The 19,890-nt window shown below is 36.2% G+C and overlaps 1 protein-coding gene across 1 annotated transcript in view; it reads right to left on the bottom strand.

The window, feature by feature from the left end:
• The window catches only part of LOC135088153 (T-box transcription factor TBX20-like), a 79,076-nt gene extending 62,461 nt beyond the window's left edge, over positions 1–16,615 (bottom strand). The window contains exons 1-3 of the mRNA XM_063983039.1: positions 16,462–16,615; positions 10,354–10,515; positions 6,869–7,031 (exon numbers count right to left, since the gene is read on the bottom strand). Coding sequence (XP_063839109.1) covers positions 6,869–7,031; positions 10,354–10,515; positions 16,462–16,615 — 479 coding nt within the window. The remainder of the gene's footprint in view (positions 1–6,868; positions 7,032–10,353; positions 10,516–16,461) is intronic.
• Positions 16,616–19,890: the final 3,275 nt, after the last annotated feature.

Here is a 19,890-nt window from a genome sequence, read left to right as displayed (position 1 = left end):
ATAAATCATTTGAGTATATGCGTATGTCCCGAAGTCGGATGCTGGAGTTAAGATAAGTCGCGATGATACAATGGGTGTGCGCGGTTGCGGCTGCGCAGAGCTAGCGAACGGTAGCTGACAGTTCGCGGCGCGAATCGCCTGCGCCCACGCACCCTCATTGTATGCATACTTCATTTTCTCTCATTGAATGAACACTAAGTAGCTGCTACTTGTGATATTAATCTTATTCACTCAAATTGATGTAGGAATAATTAGGACCTACGAGTAGCATGACGTCTTGATTTTTTTCTTTAACATGTAATATCAATTAAGAATAACGTAACAAATTAATTTCATGTGTACAACGTACTAAAAGATAATGTTCGTGTCATAATAATTGTCAGTTAAAAGACATCAAATAATTGCATCACATAACCGACACGTTTCTGAAATACAATGTTTTACTTTCAATAACTTTGAATATTTTAAATACCGTTACACCTAATTATATTGCATTTTGTGTTTCGTAATAAATCTTTAAGTAACTTTCATGTTATAACTAAACTAGTAAAGATAAAATAATTTAGAAATACTGACAACCGCTATTGTACTAATTAGATTGTCATAAAATGCTACCAAATTAACATAAATTACACAACTAAACTGCAAATCACGTGTATTGTCAAGTATTTTATGATTTAAAGATGTTTATGTTTGTTGTTATTTCAAGTAAACTTATTATATCGATCAAAAATCAAATGGCAATTTAAATGAGTCGCAAGTCGAAGTGTTTGTAACAAATTAAAAAAATAATTTGAATCGCGTCAAGCGCGTAGTGCGTTGAACTCTTTCCTGAGCCCGGCTGCGCGAGAGTGGCGAGCGGCAGGCGCTGTCAGCGCCGGCTAAAAGGTGCATTAGTGCAAAATAACACGTACCCACGAAAATTTCAATTAACTTTAATACACATGTCCGACATCCCTTCTCCCTCCCACCCTCTCACTCGCCGCACAAGCGATTTATTAAAACCGATTACAAGTAAGCCAGCTGACCCGCACTCTTTATTGCCCTTCCGTTTGTTCTCTTAAATAAATGCTTTACGATTTCGACAACCCTATATTTTGATTTCGCGATTGGAAGCTCCGTATCCTAAAATTTTGATGGCTGATAACACGGACTTCATTAAGACGCATAAGAAACAGCTGTTCTTAATCATGCATAGCTTTATTTGTTAATTAAATTTCTTGATCTGTATTAAAATTCGATCAGCCTAAATAGATTTGCTTATTTTTAAGAGAGTTAACATTACTTAAGAGTTATTTTACTGAATAAATACGGCGTATCATCTTAAATAAATTAAGTTCTTAGCGCGTAAGTACTCTCATTACATTTAGGTAAACAGAAACATTAATTCGTAAAATACAAGCGTTTTTATTGCAGGGCTAATATAAAGGCACCTGTTGGCCGCCCTCGCCAAGCAAAAACTGCATTATAACCACCATAATCGACAATAATCATTGACTACAATAACTGTCAAAACGCCACTAAATATTGTTTGTTAAATGATATAAGTTTTGTACTTTTTTTAACGGTCAACACCTTTGGAGCGCGCACAAAAGACCGTAGGAGGTGATCAAAGGGTGCCCAGGTGCTAAAGGTTAACACTCTTTCAAATGGGAATGGTATTCAGAGGAGCATATTTACTAAATTAATCATCATTTTAATATCTTTAAAGTATACTTGCGAGAATTGAACCTAATCTTATAATTAAGAATTGACACTAATAGATTTAAGGTATAAAGTTACTAGGTATCCATGATAATGCGATGGGCGATGTATTGACATTCAGGATAATAATATGACTGTCAATTTATCTATGGAATAAATAATGGATTAAAAATACCTACATTTCTGTCGTGAAAAATATCGATTTACTCACACACTTGAAAATTTACAAAAGTATGTAGGTATTTATTTAACACGCATGTATGTGGAATTCTCAGTTATTGTTATTTTAAAGAGGTATTTTTGTATGAAGTTTGACAGGTTTTTGACGTTTGTCAAAGTTAAAGTAAGATGGTGCAACCCAGCCTAACTATAAATGCGTCGAATGGATTAGCTCACTATTAACAAGATCAGCTACTACACAAGGACGCCTAAGTAAATATGAAATTATGATTAACTCGTGTATTTTATTTCGAGTTTCATCAATTATTCAGCCAGTCACCAGCGTACGGTTTGCTATCATCGCCAAGCAAAACTTGACACTGACATCAAAACATTTCATTTTGCATTGTATTTTAATTTTTCCCTCAAACGCTCTTTTTATGTAACAAAAACAATTGAAAAACAACTGTTTACGTCGCTCAGCTGTCATCGGGATATTTGACGCAAACTGGCAGCTTAACATTTGACCGGGAAACAAACTGAACTCGTGTTGACTATATGGAAATAAGCTTGTATTGTATTTTTATCCAAGGCATTACATCTTTTATTCTAGCAGTTTTAAAGCAATGAATATTAATAAAGTCTATTGTGTATTTAGTACTACATACTAACTAAACCGTTTGACGTAACACAAAGACCTTCAAGTTTTAAACTGTTGTAATAATTTGTATTTCCGAATATAGAAGTACAAGTGATATCTTCTATGGTTAGGATTAGTTAGATGAACGCGCTCAAAACACAACTTTGTCTTGGCTCGTTTACGCTGACAATGGACTGACCGCAGACTGACGTATTGCGGTGCCCGTTGGTAATCATCGGCGGGAGAGGGCGCGTTATGACTTAACAAATATTTTGAACACACCGACTGTCCGGCCATACATAAATCGTCCACCACTTACTTCCCTCTAACAAAGTCCACTCGGCAGTAAAGTGGCCGATTGTAAATCAAAACGACGAATCGAAAAATGAAGAAAAAATAAACAAATCGAGACGAGCCGACATTTCTCGCGAACCGCGCACCGATAGGGATGTGACGTGCAAGATATTACACGTCGATAGTGCACGACAAACGTCAATAGTAACGAAATGTCGTTTATGTTTTTTAAACATTACTTAAGATTAATACATCAACTAACACTCCAGTTAGCATGCCTATATTGATACAGTTCAATGTTACTCGTGTGTGATTAATTGATACCGCTAAAGAAACAGTTACGACAAGCGTAAATTATGAGTGCAATTTAAGGCTGACTCATGGTTTTGCTAACCTGTCATTGAAGTTGCACGCAGAATAGAGCTATTCGTCATAACCACAACCACGCCTGTTGTAACCGCAATGCACAGTTGATATTTCTACCATAACGCTATTAAAAAGGAAGCTCCTTTAAGCTTATTTTCTCCAATCGTATTGAATTCAAAGAAAATAAACAATAAATTATAAATATTGAAATAATCAAATTAAGATACCAAAGTTAGGCTAATTTGTAACACAACGCGGATAATCTTCAAGTTAGATGGTATCACAAAAATATGACCAATATCGATAAAATACGACAAGTGCTGGGAGCGGGCCAACTGAACCAACGTGGAAAGGAACGGATTGTGCATCGCAATAAAAAAAGATAAAGCGTATTACGGGATGTCCGGAGATAAGGGCCCACTTTATGTTTTCATATTAAGTTTGTCATAAAAATGAGCACAGTAACGCACTTTATTGCTATTGGTCGCCTTTGTTAGTTTTGCACGCGTAAAATTGCCAATTTTCACGTTATTTTTGCCAGTTTTATTTTTAAACTCGTATTACAGTTAAATGCACACGCACGAGTAAATTAATAGAAGGCATTGTAAAGCAATTTAAAAACACGTCCCGACGCCCTCCCCTGATAAAATTTGTCCCCGATATCCCATTTTGATTGGATGGGTTGATTTATCTCTTGTTTAGATGTGAATGTGAAGATTACACGCGTTTGATACTTTTTATTGTAATTTAGAACACCTTTTATAGTTGTTGGAGACAATAAAATGGTAAATTATGCAAATTGATTTTCCTATTAGACTTTTTTACTATTTGTAACAAAGTATAGTAATGCATTCGGTGTCACATCGGGCACTTTATTGTTTATCTAATTTTAAATAGTGGTAATATGTAAATTGAACTTTTTATGTTTAATAAGTATTACAGGAAACGAAATAGAGTATAATTTTTCAGTGCACATTATTTTCATGGGAAATCCCTAATAAACTTTTTTTTTCAAAATTTTATCGATTATGATTTTTATTCTTAGATGCCTAGTATCAAAATGAGACGTTCGCTATACACGCAATTGAACAATAGCACATCCCTCGGGAGCGATCCTCTCCGGAGAGCACAGTGATTTAGGCTAACTGCACGCGAGGGGCGCGCCCTCGCCGCAGATAACGTATGACACGAGCCTAATGCCCCGATTATACTCATTCTATGCACTTGTTCCGATGGCTTATTTGTCATAACAACAAGAGGGACAGTCAAATTATGATGAGATCGCTTTTTATTAGAAAATTATGTCATTTGTTGAATATGAAAGTAATTTTGTGTAAGTAATTACAATAGTGGGCATTTTGTATCAGCCGTTATGCTTTTCGAAAATAGCGAATATTATTTTCACCTCAACGCCTACATACAAAAGACATTAAAACATGTTCACAGCCCTATGAAAACATAATATTTTATCGCGAACTATAACGTCTGTAAGGCAATAAATATTGCCATTATTGAATAAAAATACGGTCATAAACAAAACTGTTATTGTTGACCATAAAGCGTTCATAAATATTGGAATCATAAAATTTGAAAAATGTACCTACCTACGTTGAAATGTTAAACGACGGATTTTTTGGTTTTTTAAGATGTCGCTCAAAGGCGGTTGAGTTTGAATTTGAATATTGTGCTCGGAGCGAGTGTGCACCCCAGAGAGCAGTTACTCGGTGTCAGGCAGCCAAAGATCAGGGTTCCGAGCGGGGAGCCGGTACACGATACCAATTTTCCGGTCTGCGCCGCCGTCTACGCAATTATTTAGATAAACCTCCGGCTTCACTATAAAAACATCTTCCCTCCCTTGCTTGTTGTCTTTGGGGTTCTGTGAATTTATGGCGTGGCATTACGCGGATGGTTAGGAAAAAATGTACTTTTAATTTATCTCGTTAAAGGGTTGAAGGACGGCTGGGTTCGCGGAGTAATTATTCCGGAATTGGCCACTTTGCCTGATGAATCCATTCCGTTCAACCCTTTCCGAGGGCGATTGTACAGTGAATTAATTTGTTTCTGACTCCGATTTCGGCAGAGTGAAAGATTGCATTATGTTGATGAGCCGAGTAATTATTAATTTCGGGATTGCTTTATCTTCGGGTGGTGAATACTTTAATTCCTTTTTTGAGTATCGCAAGAGGCTTTTACCGAAATTAGGAATGTTGATCAATAAAATAAGTTAGTTGACGGGTAAGGTAGCCCCGGGTGTCGAGTGGTAACCACTAGGTAGCGCGCCTTTACAAGGCCGAGGGCATTATGTCGCCGCCCTGAATAGATCTCAATCACGAAACATAATTTTAACATAAATTAAAATTATTGGTGAATTATCAACCGACTTCATATTTAAGGATATTATAGCCATGGTGAGCCAAAATGACACTGGAGCTGGCCACATTCATATTAATTATTTATCGATGGCTGTTAATTCGGATGAATTTATGCAAATTTCTTTATACTCAAAGCCATATAAAGGAAATGTACTAAAGGTATATCTTGATCGCTGGTCGCTTACTATGGGCCTCATAAGAAGGCTCAAGGTCACCCAAAGAGCGATGGAGCGTGCTATGCTCGGAGTTTCCCTGCGTGATCGAATCAGAAATGAGGAGATCCGTAGGAGAACCAGAGTGACTGACATAGCCCGCAGAATCGCTAAAATCAAGTGGCAGTGGGCGGGGCACATAGCTCGAAGAGCTGATGGCCGCTGGGGCAGGAAAGTTCTTGAGTGGCGACCACGAGCTGGAAGACGTAGCGTGGGCAGGCCTCCCACTAGGTGGACCGACGATCTGGTAAAGGTCGCGGGAAGTACCTGGATGCAAGCGGCGCAGGACCGGTCTTTGTGGAAATCCTTGGGGGAGGCCTTTGTCCAGCAGTGGACGTCTTTCGGCTGAAACGAACGAACGAACGATATCTTGATACAAACCGAAAGCGAATCAATTAATGTATGAAATTAAATTCCAATTTCGATATTATACCTTTTTACCTACCAGCCAAACATATCGCCTAAGGCTGGAACTACACGAATTCGGCTCCTTTGAATCTTTGAAAATTGAAGGGACCGATTGAATCCAGACAAAAAATATGTAAGAGGGCCTGTAATAATCAAAATGATCTAGCTGATAGGTAGAGCGTGTACTTTGGTGACCAAATAACGAAAATTCACACTAACTACTTACATTCTTATAAACTATAATATTTCATGACTCCTCGCTTATGCTCATCACAGTAACATTTGACCCTAGCAGTATTCGAATCCATAACCACAAGAGGCTATTTCAGTCCTGTTAATAAACTACCAATCCAAGTGGCCATAAAAATTCGTCCGTTAGGTCCATTTAGTCTGAGCCTAACTCTGGCAGTTTTCAAATCGTAAAAAAAAGAAAATCAAAGATCACTTATAATTTTATTTAGAGAGAGAGAGAGATTATTAACACTGGCAGTTTTCACAGACCAAAAAAAACAAAGATGACTCTGAACCTACTCTGACAGTTTCCATACAAAAAAGAAAAACAAAGGTGTCATTTTTATTGCAATTAAAACGCTGGCAGTTTTCACTTAAAAGAAGTAAAAACAAAAGTAACTACGTAGGTATTTAGTGTGATTGGCACTGGTCATTGGCAGCTTTCATAAGCTCAAAAAAAAAGAAAAACAAAAGAGACTGACCTCCCAGTCTTCGTGATGATCATCTCGGTGCCCAGGTCGTGGAACTTGTCCCAGAGCTCCTTGGTCTCGAGCTGGCAGTCCACCGAGAGCAGCTCCTCGCAGTTGCAGGAGGTGGCGGGGGGCAGCGGCCGCGCGGGGGACGGGGTGTCCCGCTCGCCTAACTCTGTCAATGGGACGAGTGTGTCAGAAAGTTTAACGTTACCAGTAGGCCTAAGATGCGCGCCGCGATAAGCGGTTATCACGCCATTTTATCGATTTTCCCCATACATTTTAACGTCGATAAAAGTTATCACGGCGCGCATCTTAGGCCTACTGTAGGCCTAGGATGTGCGCTGCGATAAGCGTTTATCACGCCATTTTATCGATTTCGCCCATACATTTTGACGTCAATGAGGTACGTAATCACGGCGCGCATCCTAGCCCGACTTAAGAGTGAAATTAGTAGTAGAAAATTAGCTGCAAAATTTATAGAGCAGATTATATCAGAAAAACATATCTATCTACTTATCTATTTTTTTGCACATGATTTTTTAGAGATAGTTCGTTCATACAATGGAAATATACGTGATGGACTAATGAAAAACAAACAAATAATATCAAAATCTTGACCCTCCTGGCGCAGTCGGGTAAAAAGCCATCCAAAATATCAAACTTTCGATTTTAGCAACGGTCATTTATGATTGACCAGCTGCTATTTTGGATTAAAATTCAGTCACATTCGGTAACTTATTTATTATAGTACTCGTAATCAAAGCTAAGTAATGAATATTATTTGAACTTAATTACGGGTTCAAGTACCCACAAACTGATTGCATTAATACATTCTCATACCGCATCGGAAATGACCAATCGCTCCCGATATTTTTTGCTTTCACGACTCGCTACTGCACCATTAACTTTTTTTCGGCAGCACTCACCTGTCGACGTCTATCGGAGCTCTAATCCATTCGGCCTACACTTGCATTTTCTCACAACTTCATTACGCTTTTACTCATTTATCTTATCGGGGTGATCTCGAACCGTTTGATTTAAGTGTACGTTTACGTCTGACGAGATAACATACTCAAGTTTTGTTATTAACATGAGATTCTAGACCTGTCATAATTGTAATCTCAGGAATTAGCAGTCATCGAGAAACAATGCACAATAAGCTCTGGCGCACACTATGTGGGCCACCTGTGGTTGCCAGTTGTGCACGTTATTTCCCTTATAATTAGTTATCAGTGCATACTAGATTTTTTAATATTCAGCTGAAATTTCCCTGTTATATTTAAGAACTATTACTGTGCCTCGAGAGGTAAATGAATATAGGATCGTTTTAACAACTTTTGGTAGAGTCGACCTTCTTATGATCACGTCCTCACATTCAAGCTCAGCTTAATAGAGTGCACTTGTGATCGCCTCTGACGGCTTACGGCTTGCTCGTTGCTCGTGTCGTGTCTCGCGTCTCGAAGCGCAACTTATCAACTCCGACGATTAGTCGCCGCCACCTGTAGCCTAGTGTGCGGCGCGGCGAAGAGAGCGCGCTCGTTTTGCACTGTCTGCCTTTATAGCCGGCATCGTTGACGATATCATCATTCTCCGCACTCACTCGATCAGACTGTGAGAACCGAATTGTATTTGTCTGAGAAAGCCTGTTTATTACATCGATAATAGTCCGTATAAACACGAGTTCATTTACTTTTTGCGTCACAAAGAATGAATACGATAGTGCGGTATGTGTGAAAAGAATAAATATGCGCACTTAATTTGTTTTTTAATCAGTGTAATACTAGACTTTAATTACAATGAGATAAAATTAACGATATGAAAGGAATATTTTTAATGAACGATATAAATTAATTGTATTGTAGAGCAACTTGGAATTACGGATCTGCATTTACAATTCCAACCAAATTGTTTTCATCCATAATTATTTTAAAATTCCCACTGTTAGGTTTCATGGCGCCAAGCAAAGCTCTCAAGTTGTATCCCATAATGTAAAATATTAACCTTGAATATTCATTGAGTAAATGAGGAACTGTTACAAGAATATTCAATACGAAAACAAGTGACGAAGTAACTTTACGGTTAAAGTGACATTAATAGGTATTAGTCAACATCCGTTTTGAAGTTTTCTGTTGATTGAGAGGGGTGACAGCTGGGTTCAAATGAACTAATGGACCATTTACTAATAATAACATGCCTGAAGATTAATACGAGAATGCACCATCGTCAAGAATCGTCCCCAACAGGCATATTGACTCCATCCAACTACTTATTGCTCTATTTTCTGACAGCAACTGGATTCTCAATTACTGTCAATCCGTCTACTGAAGGGTTAATAAACACAGTACCCAGTCAAAGTGGCCGCGAGCAGTTACTAAATCCACGACATTTACTTAATGTATGGTTTGGTCACATTTATAAGGATACATTTGAAAGTTTAAAGTGAAGCCTTGTTTAGAGACTATACCATTAACTATATTTAACATTTATAGAGGCAGTATTCAATAAAGTTAATAATAATAATGAATTATTCCAACCTTCACACCAATTATCTAGCCTCAAACGAAGCAAAGCTTGTACTATGGCGTCCAGATAACGGATAAATTTACTTAAATAGATACATATGAATATTCATTCATAATTATACATAAATGCACATGTCTCCGGGTACTAACGCTAACATTTGCCCCCGGCGAGATTCGAAGGCGCAGCCGCAAATGGCGGTATAGTCTGGTGTGCAAACCATCAGGTCAGGTGACCTTCAAAGTTTTAGTTACAGTAAAGAAAATTAATAGCGTCGCAATTGCATCTGTCCTGCGATTTCCCAAATTAGCCTGACTGACTAGTCCAGCAGTATCCACTGCTAAGATTTCGGAATAGGATCGCGGATATTCCTATCCTGCTTTTTTGCCCTTGTATGCCGCAACTCATAGAACCAAAAGATTAGAAACAGGTTTAAAGGCACCTTTTGAGCAAGCTCGCTCGATTTAAGATCATATCTATGCCTGTCTCTCATCTCAAGAATAAATAAAATAGTTTCGAATCTTTATCTTTTGAATGCTCTACACGGTTCCTTACACCGAAATTAAACGGTAGCCAAACCGCTGTCTAATTATTATATGAACTGGTGTGGGCAAAAACAATTTGTCTAAAAAAAGTAACGGTATTCGTGATGGCTGTCTACTTCGCAGTTCGCACACCATAGGATCTATACAATCTAAAGATCTTTAGCTGTTTAAAGGGGAAGGTCTACTAAGCATAAGATCTACGGTGCTTACTTAGCTGAGAGGTTTCTTCACGTGAATTTCGCAAGAGAAGACTAAGAGAAAATATGGGAACATCAGACCTCCCCAACTAGTCTGGCCAGGAGTGTAGGCCAAACTCTCCTTTTTACCTCTTGTAAATTAGAGTAGGTCCACTTCCTGACCTGACGAAGATGATGCTGATGATGAAGGTCTACTCAGCACAGTAACTTAGTTAATTTAAAGCTTACTTACCAGATGAGGGAGCGGGCGAAGGTATGGCGTGGTCGGAGGCATCTCTCTCGCCGTCCGAGCACTGTTCTACGTCAACCTCAACATCCTCGTCCGGCCCCGGAGACCGGCAGCTGGACGCGGGGGAACTGAGCGACGCCGGTGAACTCTGTCTCGACACCGAACCTGAAGAAAAATCTATATTAATTTCACTTCTATGCACGGGACTATTCCCATCGCTGCAACTCCTATTTAGCCAGGATCTACGCTACATCTTGACTGCCAATAAAGTGGGTTTTTATTGGCAGTCCAGGTGACCTGTATTATTACACACTGAACAGGCTGTCGCCATACAAATGACAGCTAATTTTGTGTGGCAATTTGAAGCGTCACTACGATTCCATGGACAGTCGTATCTGCCTACAGTATGGCCTACAGCACCAAAATAGCAAAACTCAAATAAGCACAAAAATATTATGACAGCAGCTAGTCCAGTATGTATTAATACAGGTCAGTGATAAAAACCATTATTTGTTAAGTGACGTGAGTGTGAGAGTGAAGACCGACGATCTGATGAAGGCCGCGGGAAACACCTGGATGCAGCCAACGCAGGACCGGTTGTTATGGTAATCCGTGGGGAAGGCCTTTGTCCTTATAGTATTGGATGACATTAATTTGGCTGAAAAAACGATGCAGTGACGTTAGCCGTATGGTTCTGGCAGAGTAGAATAGAACCTACCACACTCTTCCCGTGGATGTCTTAAAAGGTGAATAAGGGGAAATATGCAAACATCAGGCCCCAACCCATCTGCTCAGGCTGAAGAGTATAAGAATTCTCCTTTTTGCCTCTGGTAAACTAGAGTGGGTCGTACTCCGCAGCAGTGGAGATTAAATAACCTGATGATGTTGATGATGATAAATGATACAGTGATGGCAATACTCTACATTTTACTAAGGTTCTTATAGTAGGTACAACATATTTGAACTGTCAAAAAAGTATTTTTCATGTAAAAATAGCTGAAAACACGAGTAAAATCTGTAAGTAGTTGTATGTTTCTTTCGTTACACTAAAAAGAAAACAGGTAGTTACATGATATAGTGATTTAACATATTGTGAATCAACAGAATTAAAGAGTTATAGTTTTCAATAGCTAACTTACCTACCTTAATTTATTTTTTACTTTAGTGTAGAGTCAACACTGTAAAATTATTCGCAGTAACTTGAGGTATTCTCTACCTACTTTAAATGTTATATAACGTAATGGGGTTCTTTGTAGAGTTCATGAATAGCTCACCTTTAGGTAAAGGAAGTGGTAGAGATGTTTCATACATATTCATCTTACATGTTAACGTATTACGGATACGTAAAACTAGGGTTTCGTAATCTCAAAACAAGTAGTGCGTTTACAAAAACGTGTTAGTATATAGTAAAAGTCGTTCCACTAAATCATTATCTGATGTGATAAGATTTATCAGATTAGTGAAATTAATTCTTCTTAATTAAATGAAGCGTGTCCACTGTCCACACCATATATTGCTAACATTATGACATACTAGCGGCCGCCCGCGACTTCGTACGCGTGGATCCCGTTTTACCCCCTTAGGGGTGGAGTTTCGTAAAATCCTTTCTTAGCGGATGCCTACGTCATAACTTTCAGCCCGATCCGTCCAGTGGTTTGGGCTGTGCGTTGATAGATCACTATGTCAGTCAGTCAGTCAGTCAGTCATTCATTCAGTCAATCAGTCAGTCAGTCAGTCACCTTTGAGTTTTATATATATAGATTGACCAGAAAAAAATCAATGAATTTTGATCATGAACACTTTATGAAAAGATTATCTTGGGCACCAGGATGTCCAAATCAAGCACTTCTTTTCTTCATCAACGAACATTCTCAAAAGCACTTTAACTACTTCAATTAAATAAAAATATAGCCTGCGTGGTCTGCAATTTTTTTAGATATATGTATACCAACATAGGCTGAGTTGCACCACCTAACTTTAACCGTAATAATAACGATAACCGGTTCTTTTTGTATAGAGTTTGACAGATTTTTGACGTTTGTTAAAGTAAATTGATCGTTCAACCTAGCCATAAGGTCTTAGTTAATTGTCTCGTACCACTTTTTAATCAAACAGTGATATTATATTGTTTCTAATTGGTTAATTCTAATTTTCTTATTCTTAAACTGATAGCAAGAAAAATTTTGCGAGTATTTAAAGTATCTTATATTTTTTGTGTGTTTTATATACTGAAAACATAATGTCCTTGCATTGTTATTAGTTTTAACAAAACATGTCTTGTAAAAATTCAAAAGAAAAAAACAAATATTTAAGAAATTGAAACGTACCTACTACTGATAATGACAATCAAATCAAAACTTTACACATACATCTCTACCACGCATTTATTAGGTACGTTCCTACTGAAATTTATTTTCAGGTCCCCAGTTTAGACACTAAGCAGTTTAGGCTTAAGTTAATACTAAATCTGCACTTAATTCAAGAATAATAATTACATTTTATATTTGTTGTTAATCTCGTGCGATTTAAGCAGTCAGTAGCTCATACTTTTTATATTATTTCTGTTACTTTACAATAACGAGTGAAACTAACTTTTCTGATTCAGTTCTCATAGTTTTATCAGTTTTTGCTATGTCATACTTGTTAATGGATCATGTTATAGGTAAATGATGTGCTATTGTCTATAATCAACCTTCAGAGAAAGTAAGTATTGATAAACTTTCCAATAATATTTATAAATAAGTAATAAAATTTAAATAATATAAACTTTCCAATGCGGAACATTCATTGTAATAATAGTTTAAAATAAAAAAAATCGCAGGAAACCACATTTAGCAGTAGCGGTATTTAAACATTATTTACTTCTAAATACAGTGAAATGTTTCTTTTACCCAAAATTTTCTTAGTTAAGTATAAGAATTTTAAATTCTATTTACATACATATTTAAATAGAAATAATATCACGTAACTTTTAAATATTCCATTAGATATTTTTATTTATATTTTGTATTTAGATCTCAAAAAGATTCATATTGTTTGCTTAAATGTTATTATTATCAATCATGTATTTTGTCATTTTGGAAAGTAATGTGTGACACAACAAAGAGAAAATATATTTTTCTTTCAATTTAGGTAAGTAGGTATGGCATTAATAACATTCATCATATTTATCATCACTACGTCATGTCATATAATTGTTGGAAATAAGGTCTTCCCAGGTGCACAGAGGTGCAGGCGACCGAAGCCCATCTTTATAAACCAGTATACTCGTAGAGTGGGCACATAACTGCAACATGTAAAACGTGGGTAAAACAAATTCAATAATAACATATTTTTACCCAAAAATTTTACACTCAACAAACAATAAAACATTGAAAACAGTCGGTAAACATTTAGTTACAGAATTTGCTGCTTAAATCCCGGGTCAAACACGCTGTAACAAAATACCAAAGTGGTTGCAAAAAATGGGAAATGAAGTCATTTTATTTTTCCAAGGATTTCGTGTCCAAGCTCGTGGGCTGGTGTCGAATGTGTTCCGTTCCACGCAATTAATGTGGAATAACGAACTGACCCGACACACGACGCCTGCGCCCGCGCACGACACACCAATTACGGGACCCCTTTCGCTTTGCCCGAAATATTATTGACGGTAGACATTAAAAACCCTTCAAGATTTTGCGGTGATTATGGTTTAAGACTTCGGAACGGTATTACGAATACATTATTTGCTAAGGCGCTATTATAACAGGTTCCTTTTCAGAAATTAGGTCATAATAACTAAAAATATGAAGGACTCTTCAAATATCCCTACTACATGCGAGTAATTTATACAGGGTGGCCAGGGAGTTGACGTTCAAAGCTAAAATTTGGATTCCTTACATCAAGGTCTATCTAAATCACTCCCATGTATGTTCTACGATATAGCTTAGTTTTGGAGATAGAGTTAATTTTGTGATTTAGAACTTGGTAAGAAACGACCGTGAAGCTTTGAAAGTTGCTCTTCACTGGAAATTTCTCTAGCGTAAGTAAGTAAAAACAAACTACAAGCTCGCTAGAGTGAAAAAAACATTAAAAATCAACCATAGGTGGAAGGAAAAAATAACAAAATTAACTCTATCTCATATCATATATGGGGGACTGGAGGTGATTTAGATACACCTTGATGTAAGGAATCTAATATTAAGCTTTGAACGTCAACTCCCTGACCACCCTGTATAAGTTTGTAGAGTCTTTTGAGTATTTGTGTGGAACGGGATTTTCATTTTATTTAAAATGCGACTCCAATTCAGAAAGAATTTGATACATCAAAAAATTGTGATTTCTATGTTAAAATAAAGTTTGTCTGATTCAATATCTTTAATCTAAACAATTTATCTAGGCATACCATTGAAAACTATAAATTATGAGTCCCGTCTTATTTGAAACTCATTAACAATTGTATAATAAACATGTTGGCTTAGTTTTAGCTATTGCTTATGAAAAACAATTAATTCAAGTGAAGATTATTTTTAAATCAGCTCATTAGAGCTAGTTAAATGGTTAAATAGATATCTCAAATATCTTTATTATTGAAATAGCTTTTATTTTAATAGTAGGAATGAAAATATAGATAGGCTGGCAGGTATTTGAATAATTGACCTATACATATTATACATTTTATTTCAATTTGTGCGTTTGATTACGTGGATTCAAAAGTAGACAAATGTACAGCACTCTGTGTACTTTCTATTTAGCTTTTCTGTGTCTTTAATCTCTATACTTTACATACTTTTCATGCTTTTCTTAAGAAAAACACGGGTCAATGTCATGTAACATTTCATAAAACTTCAATAATCACTATTTTAGGTTTTTGTTTATGAGTGGATTAAAAACACATCTTTTCTATTATTATTTTAAGTCTCTTTTATATTTTAAGTGTGCCTTTGTAAGTATTTAAGTCAATTTTACAACACATACATAATATGTATACTGTTTTCACAATGTCGATTATACAAAATCGGCTATCCCAGCCGCTACTATTAGATTGAATGACTCTACATTACTACAATAAGTTCTGATATTAAAATATATGGAGCATTGTTTGTTTTGATCGATATAATTCAAATCTTATAAAGATGGGTATGTTATATTATTTTATCTACTTGGTTTTTTAAGTATAATCATTATAAAAATTAAAGAATAGGTATTAGTTACTCAAAAAATATATTTTAATTATAATTTGTAAACTGTACCAATAAATTAACTGATTAATTTTTAATTGTCTGAATTATAATAATTTTGATAAGGTTTTTAGATAACAAGATCTAGAAAGCGATATATGTACGAGTAGGTATTTAATAAAATAGTAGCTGAGATCCAAATGGATCTTTATGACCGAACAGAAGCGACGACAAAGTTACTTGCTTGTTATGAAACTTAATTTTTACATACCTATTATTTTGATATTACCATCACAAAAGCTTTTTACACTGAATTTATGTTAGGTATTATTTTCCGTTTCCTTTGTGTAAACTCTACCATAAAGCGCGTATACGTACTCAAAGAAAATAATGTTCAAATGTTGTCGATAAAAAATAATATGTGATTAGGTAGTTTAGAATTACTTACCTATTTCATAACCCATAAAATCACTGCAAGCGGCTAGGCGTAACTAATTACGGCATTTTCAGGATAATAAATTCGTAGTTATTGTTTTTAATCTACGGAATTATATATTTTGGTGACAATTCATTACGGCTCTACAATATCGGCATTTGATTTCGTAAAAATCTTTGGTTATATTATTATTTTTAGCAGTATTCAAGACTCTACCGTAATTTTTTTAGCGATAAATAAAGAATTTGCTTAAAAACATAGAATAATTCCATTTTATGTTTATCTGCTAACTCTTTTGTAACTTTTTGTATAAAAAAGTAAGCGGTCTTCAGCATTTACTTATTAAAAACAATTTATGATCAATGTAGAGACTTTTAAACCGTTTTGAATTAAACAATACCCAATTGATTGCAAAAATACTTGATTGTTCATACGAACGGAACGGAAACACATATTTTTTTAATTTTTACGTATGTTTAGAAGCGTTTTTGATTAATAAGTTAGGCCTAAAGTTACCGGTGTGCGGCGGCGAGCGCGCGAGCGGGCTGCGCGGCTCCGCGGCGCGGGCCATGATGGCCGCGATGGAGAAGTCCGTCGCCCTGGTCTTGCCCTCCTCCGCCACCATCCTGCCGCCTCCCGACCTCCAGCACTCCGCACCTTCCACATCCATCAAACAACTGTGGCAAGTCCGACCTCTCTCAGCTTTCCCATTTCACCGGCAGCGTCCGAAACATCGTTCCCTTTTCATCATCAAAAAATTTTATCACCGAAAACAAATTTCAAAAACTCATCTATTACTAGAAGCTCAAAGTTTGATACATAACTCGATTAAAAAAATGCACTTGATAAACACAATTTGTAAGGGTATGCGTTTCGAATCGGTTTATCGTTGAACTCGTATCGGTATTGACGGTGCACTTATGCACACAAGCGAAAGCGGTACGGCCGAACGCGGACTGAGCGCGCGGGAGCGGGCGCGCGCGGGGCGGGGCGGGCAGGGCGCCGCCCCCGGCCCCGGCGCAACCACTGGCCGCGCTACCCGCTGTCGCCTGCTCCCCCTCTACCTCCCCTACGTACCGAGCTTTTCATAACAATAAAAATAATATCATTCCAAACCTATTATTTAATTCGTATTCAACGCCGGATAATCCCGATTGCAATTATTTCTTTGCATTTCGATGCAAAAAAGCTTTTTATTCTTTGTGTGGAAATCGATGCGAAAATTAACACAAGAGAACGATAGATGAAAAATTAAAAAAAATATAAAATTAAATGAAAAATGAGCTCCAAATTATTCTTAAAAACAAATATAGAGTGATATCAAAATGGTGTCTAATGAGAACGCGCGCGCAGTGACAGTAAATGCGCCGCCCATAAAAAGTGATCAGTGGTTTAGAGCGGGAGAGAGCGCGTCTTGAAGTAACCGCAGCCGCGCGCCAGAGCGGGACGAAGAGATGATAGAGACTATTGCATGCGCAAAGAACGTTTAGCATTGCATTGCAGAAATATATTGCAATAAATGTATATTTTATACACATTACAAACGATAACTATCGCTTTAATATAAAAATGCCATTATGTTTACTATAGGTCTAGGTTATAATTTATAATCCTATTAGTATATTTATTTAGTGACATTTTTAAAGAACATACTTGTTTATGTATATTTTTAATAACATCGTCCCCAAAAAATATCATTTAAATGAGTTAGGTAATCTTTCCATGATAACGACTATAAAACCACCAATATTTTAATTATATTTTATTTGAATAAGTTTGTAGCATTTTACTTTTTTATAAAAAAACTCACAAAAATAGTGTAATGTTATTATTTTTTCAGGAATAGGCGCATTAAAATTAGTTGTAAACTAAAAAAAATATTTCGACGATATTGTCATTTTCTTTTATTATCCTACATCTTAAGCTTGAATTCATTAAAATATTTTTTTTAATCAAGAGGATTTTATTTATAACAGTCAGTAGAAAGGAATCAAACTGCAAATGGCTGGCGAACACATTTTGATAAATTCCAATGGAACACTAAAATGTAGAGTCTACATGAAGTAATCTTTCGAACACAAAAACGGAAGATTCCATAGACAGACACGAATACACGTTAAACCTATAGGTCAACACCCCTCTGTTTGCGTCGGGAGATAAAAAAATAGAGTAAGGGCGGAGAGTTTCGTTCACTTTCCTAAAGATACTATTTTTCTCTACAATGTAGAATGATATGGAAGATAAATCTGTTTAAACAGGGCTCTAGGTAATATAAATGTGCCTGAGTCAATCGAGTTATGACAATCAAGTTATCATTATCATAAATGGAGAAACAGAACAATCGTATTCTCATTAATTTACTATAAACACTTGATTATTTCTTTTCAGGCGACTACTGTATACTCATATTGGAAACTCATATTTCTTTTCAGAGAACTACTGTAAATATTTTTATCTTTTTCTAGGCAATTTTTAATTTATCTGACAACATTCGGTAATCGAAAAACAACCATATTAACAATGGATAATTTAGTACTACTTGCTCTACCAAGAAATGATCATTTTCTTTGTTTGATAACGATTAAACGAAGTAGAAATCCGTTTGATAATTTGGGAATAAAGATTTCTGGATAAAATAGTTAAAAATTACTGTAAATATGGTACAACTCAACAGACCAACGTTTTTGACTACTAAATAAATAACATTTTAATTACTTACCTATCTTATTTATATGTTTCTGATACTGCGATTCTGTGTATTGCTTGTGTCCAGTAACGTATTGTGTTAAAATCACTTGTTGTTACCTGTACGAATATGTAATATTCCTTTTATAGTATGTAGGATACCAAAATTGCCGGATGTTTTATGAAACAAACCAGCTTCAATGTAGAAGACTGCATGGTGGCCCTAAACTCTATATTTTTAACGCCATTATCTTTAAATTTACCTACGCTATTGCATAAAGTCATTAAAACAAAACTGCGACAAAATTCATGAAATCCCGTTAAACTTAATTCAGAGATATTGTATCAATCATAGCAATCGAGGATACAATAGTTCATTTTTAGTGGCGAGTGGGTGTAAAAGGACCACCAATCCTCCTCATAAAGCATACACATTCGCTCTTATTTACCCAACTCTGGTGTCGGGCTTTACGACCGTCAGTAGGCGTCTACATGACTCAATCCACAGCTTAAAGTTCCATCCAAATAATAGAATCACATCTTTTCAGAACAGCAGTTTGATTCCAACTTATAATGTCCCAAACATATTAAAAAGACTGATGTCAATCCAAAGTTGTGTTAACACTTTTACTCAGGACTTCTGGCATTCGGGACTCTTTAATGACTGGGATTCGAGTACGAGACGTAACAGGTACGTTTCGTATGTTACAAAATTATGTTTTTGGAGCAGGATAAAAGTTTACATTTCAGTTATGTACAGTCACGGAATGAAAAGGTTCGTCAGTTTTCAAATTGATTTCTTCAACGAATCGCGAGCACATTTTGAAACTATGTTACAGAATAATCTCGAGTTAGAGAAAATAATCTTTAACTGTTCGTCAGTAAAGTTCAAAATTATTCAGATCAAAGTTGTTTGACGATTTATCTTGTCAAGAAGATAACCCTATTATAATATGATTGATAAACTAAAACCTTCTTGTTGGTTCAACCTGCCATTATTATTTCTATTAAATAAAAAAAACTATTGTCAATTGGTCAATGTCATCATTGCATTGCACTGATGGGATAGAAAAATAAACAAGCAAAACCTTATTCGTTAGCAAAGCAAACGTCATATTTATTTAAATGTTAGCAGCACTGTTTCTTGCACTGTTATGTTGGCAGATTTGACTCTTACAGTACCTAGTGTAAGCGAAAACCGACACTAAGGTGACGAACCTTTTCATTCCGCGACTGTACCTACATAATATGGGATCTACA

This window comes from Ostrinia nubilalis, chromosome 3 (assembly GCF_963855985.1).
Source record: "Ostrinia nubilalis chromosome 3, ilOstNubi1.1, whole genome shotgun sequence".
In the NCBI taxonomy this organism is placed as follows: Eukaryota; Metazoa; Arthropoda; class Insecta; order Lepidoptera; family Crambidae; genus Ostrinia; species Ostrinia nubilalis.
Note: the sequence above shows the minus strand (reverse complement) of the source record. Positions and strands in the feature narration are given on the sequence as shown.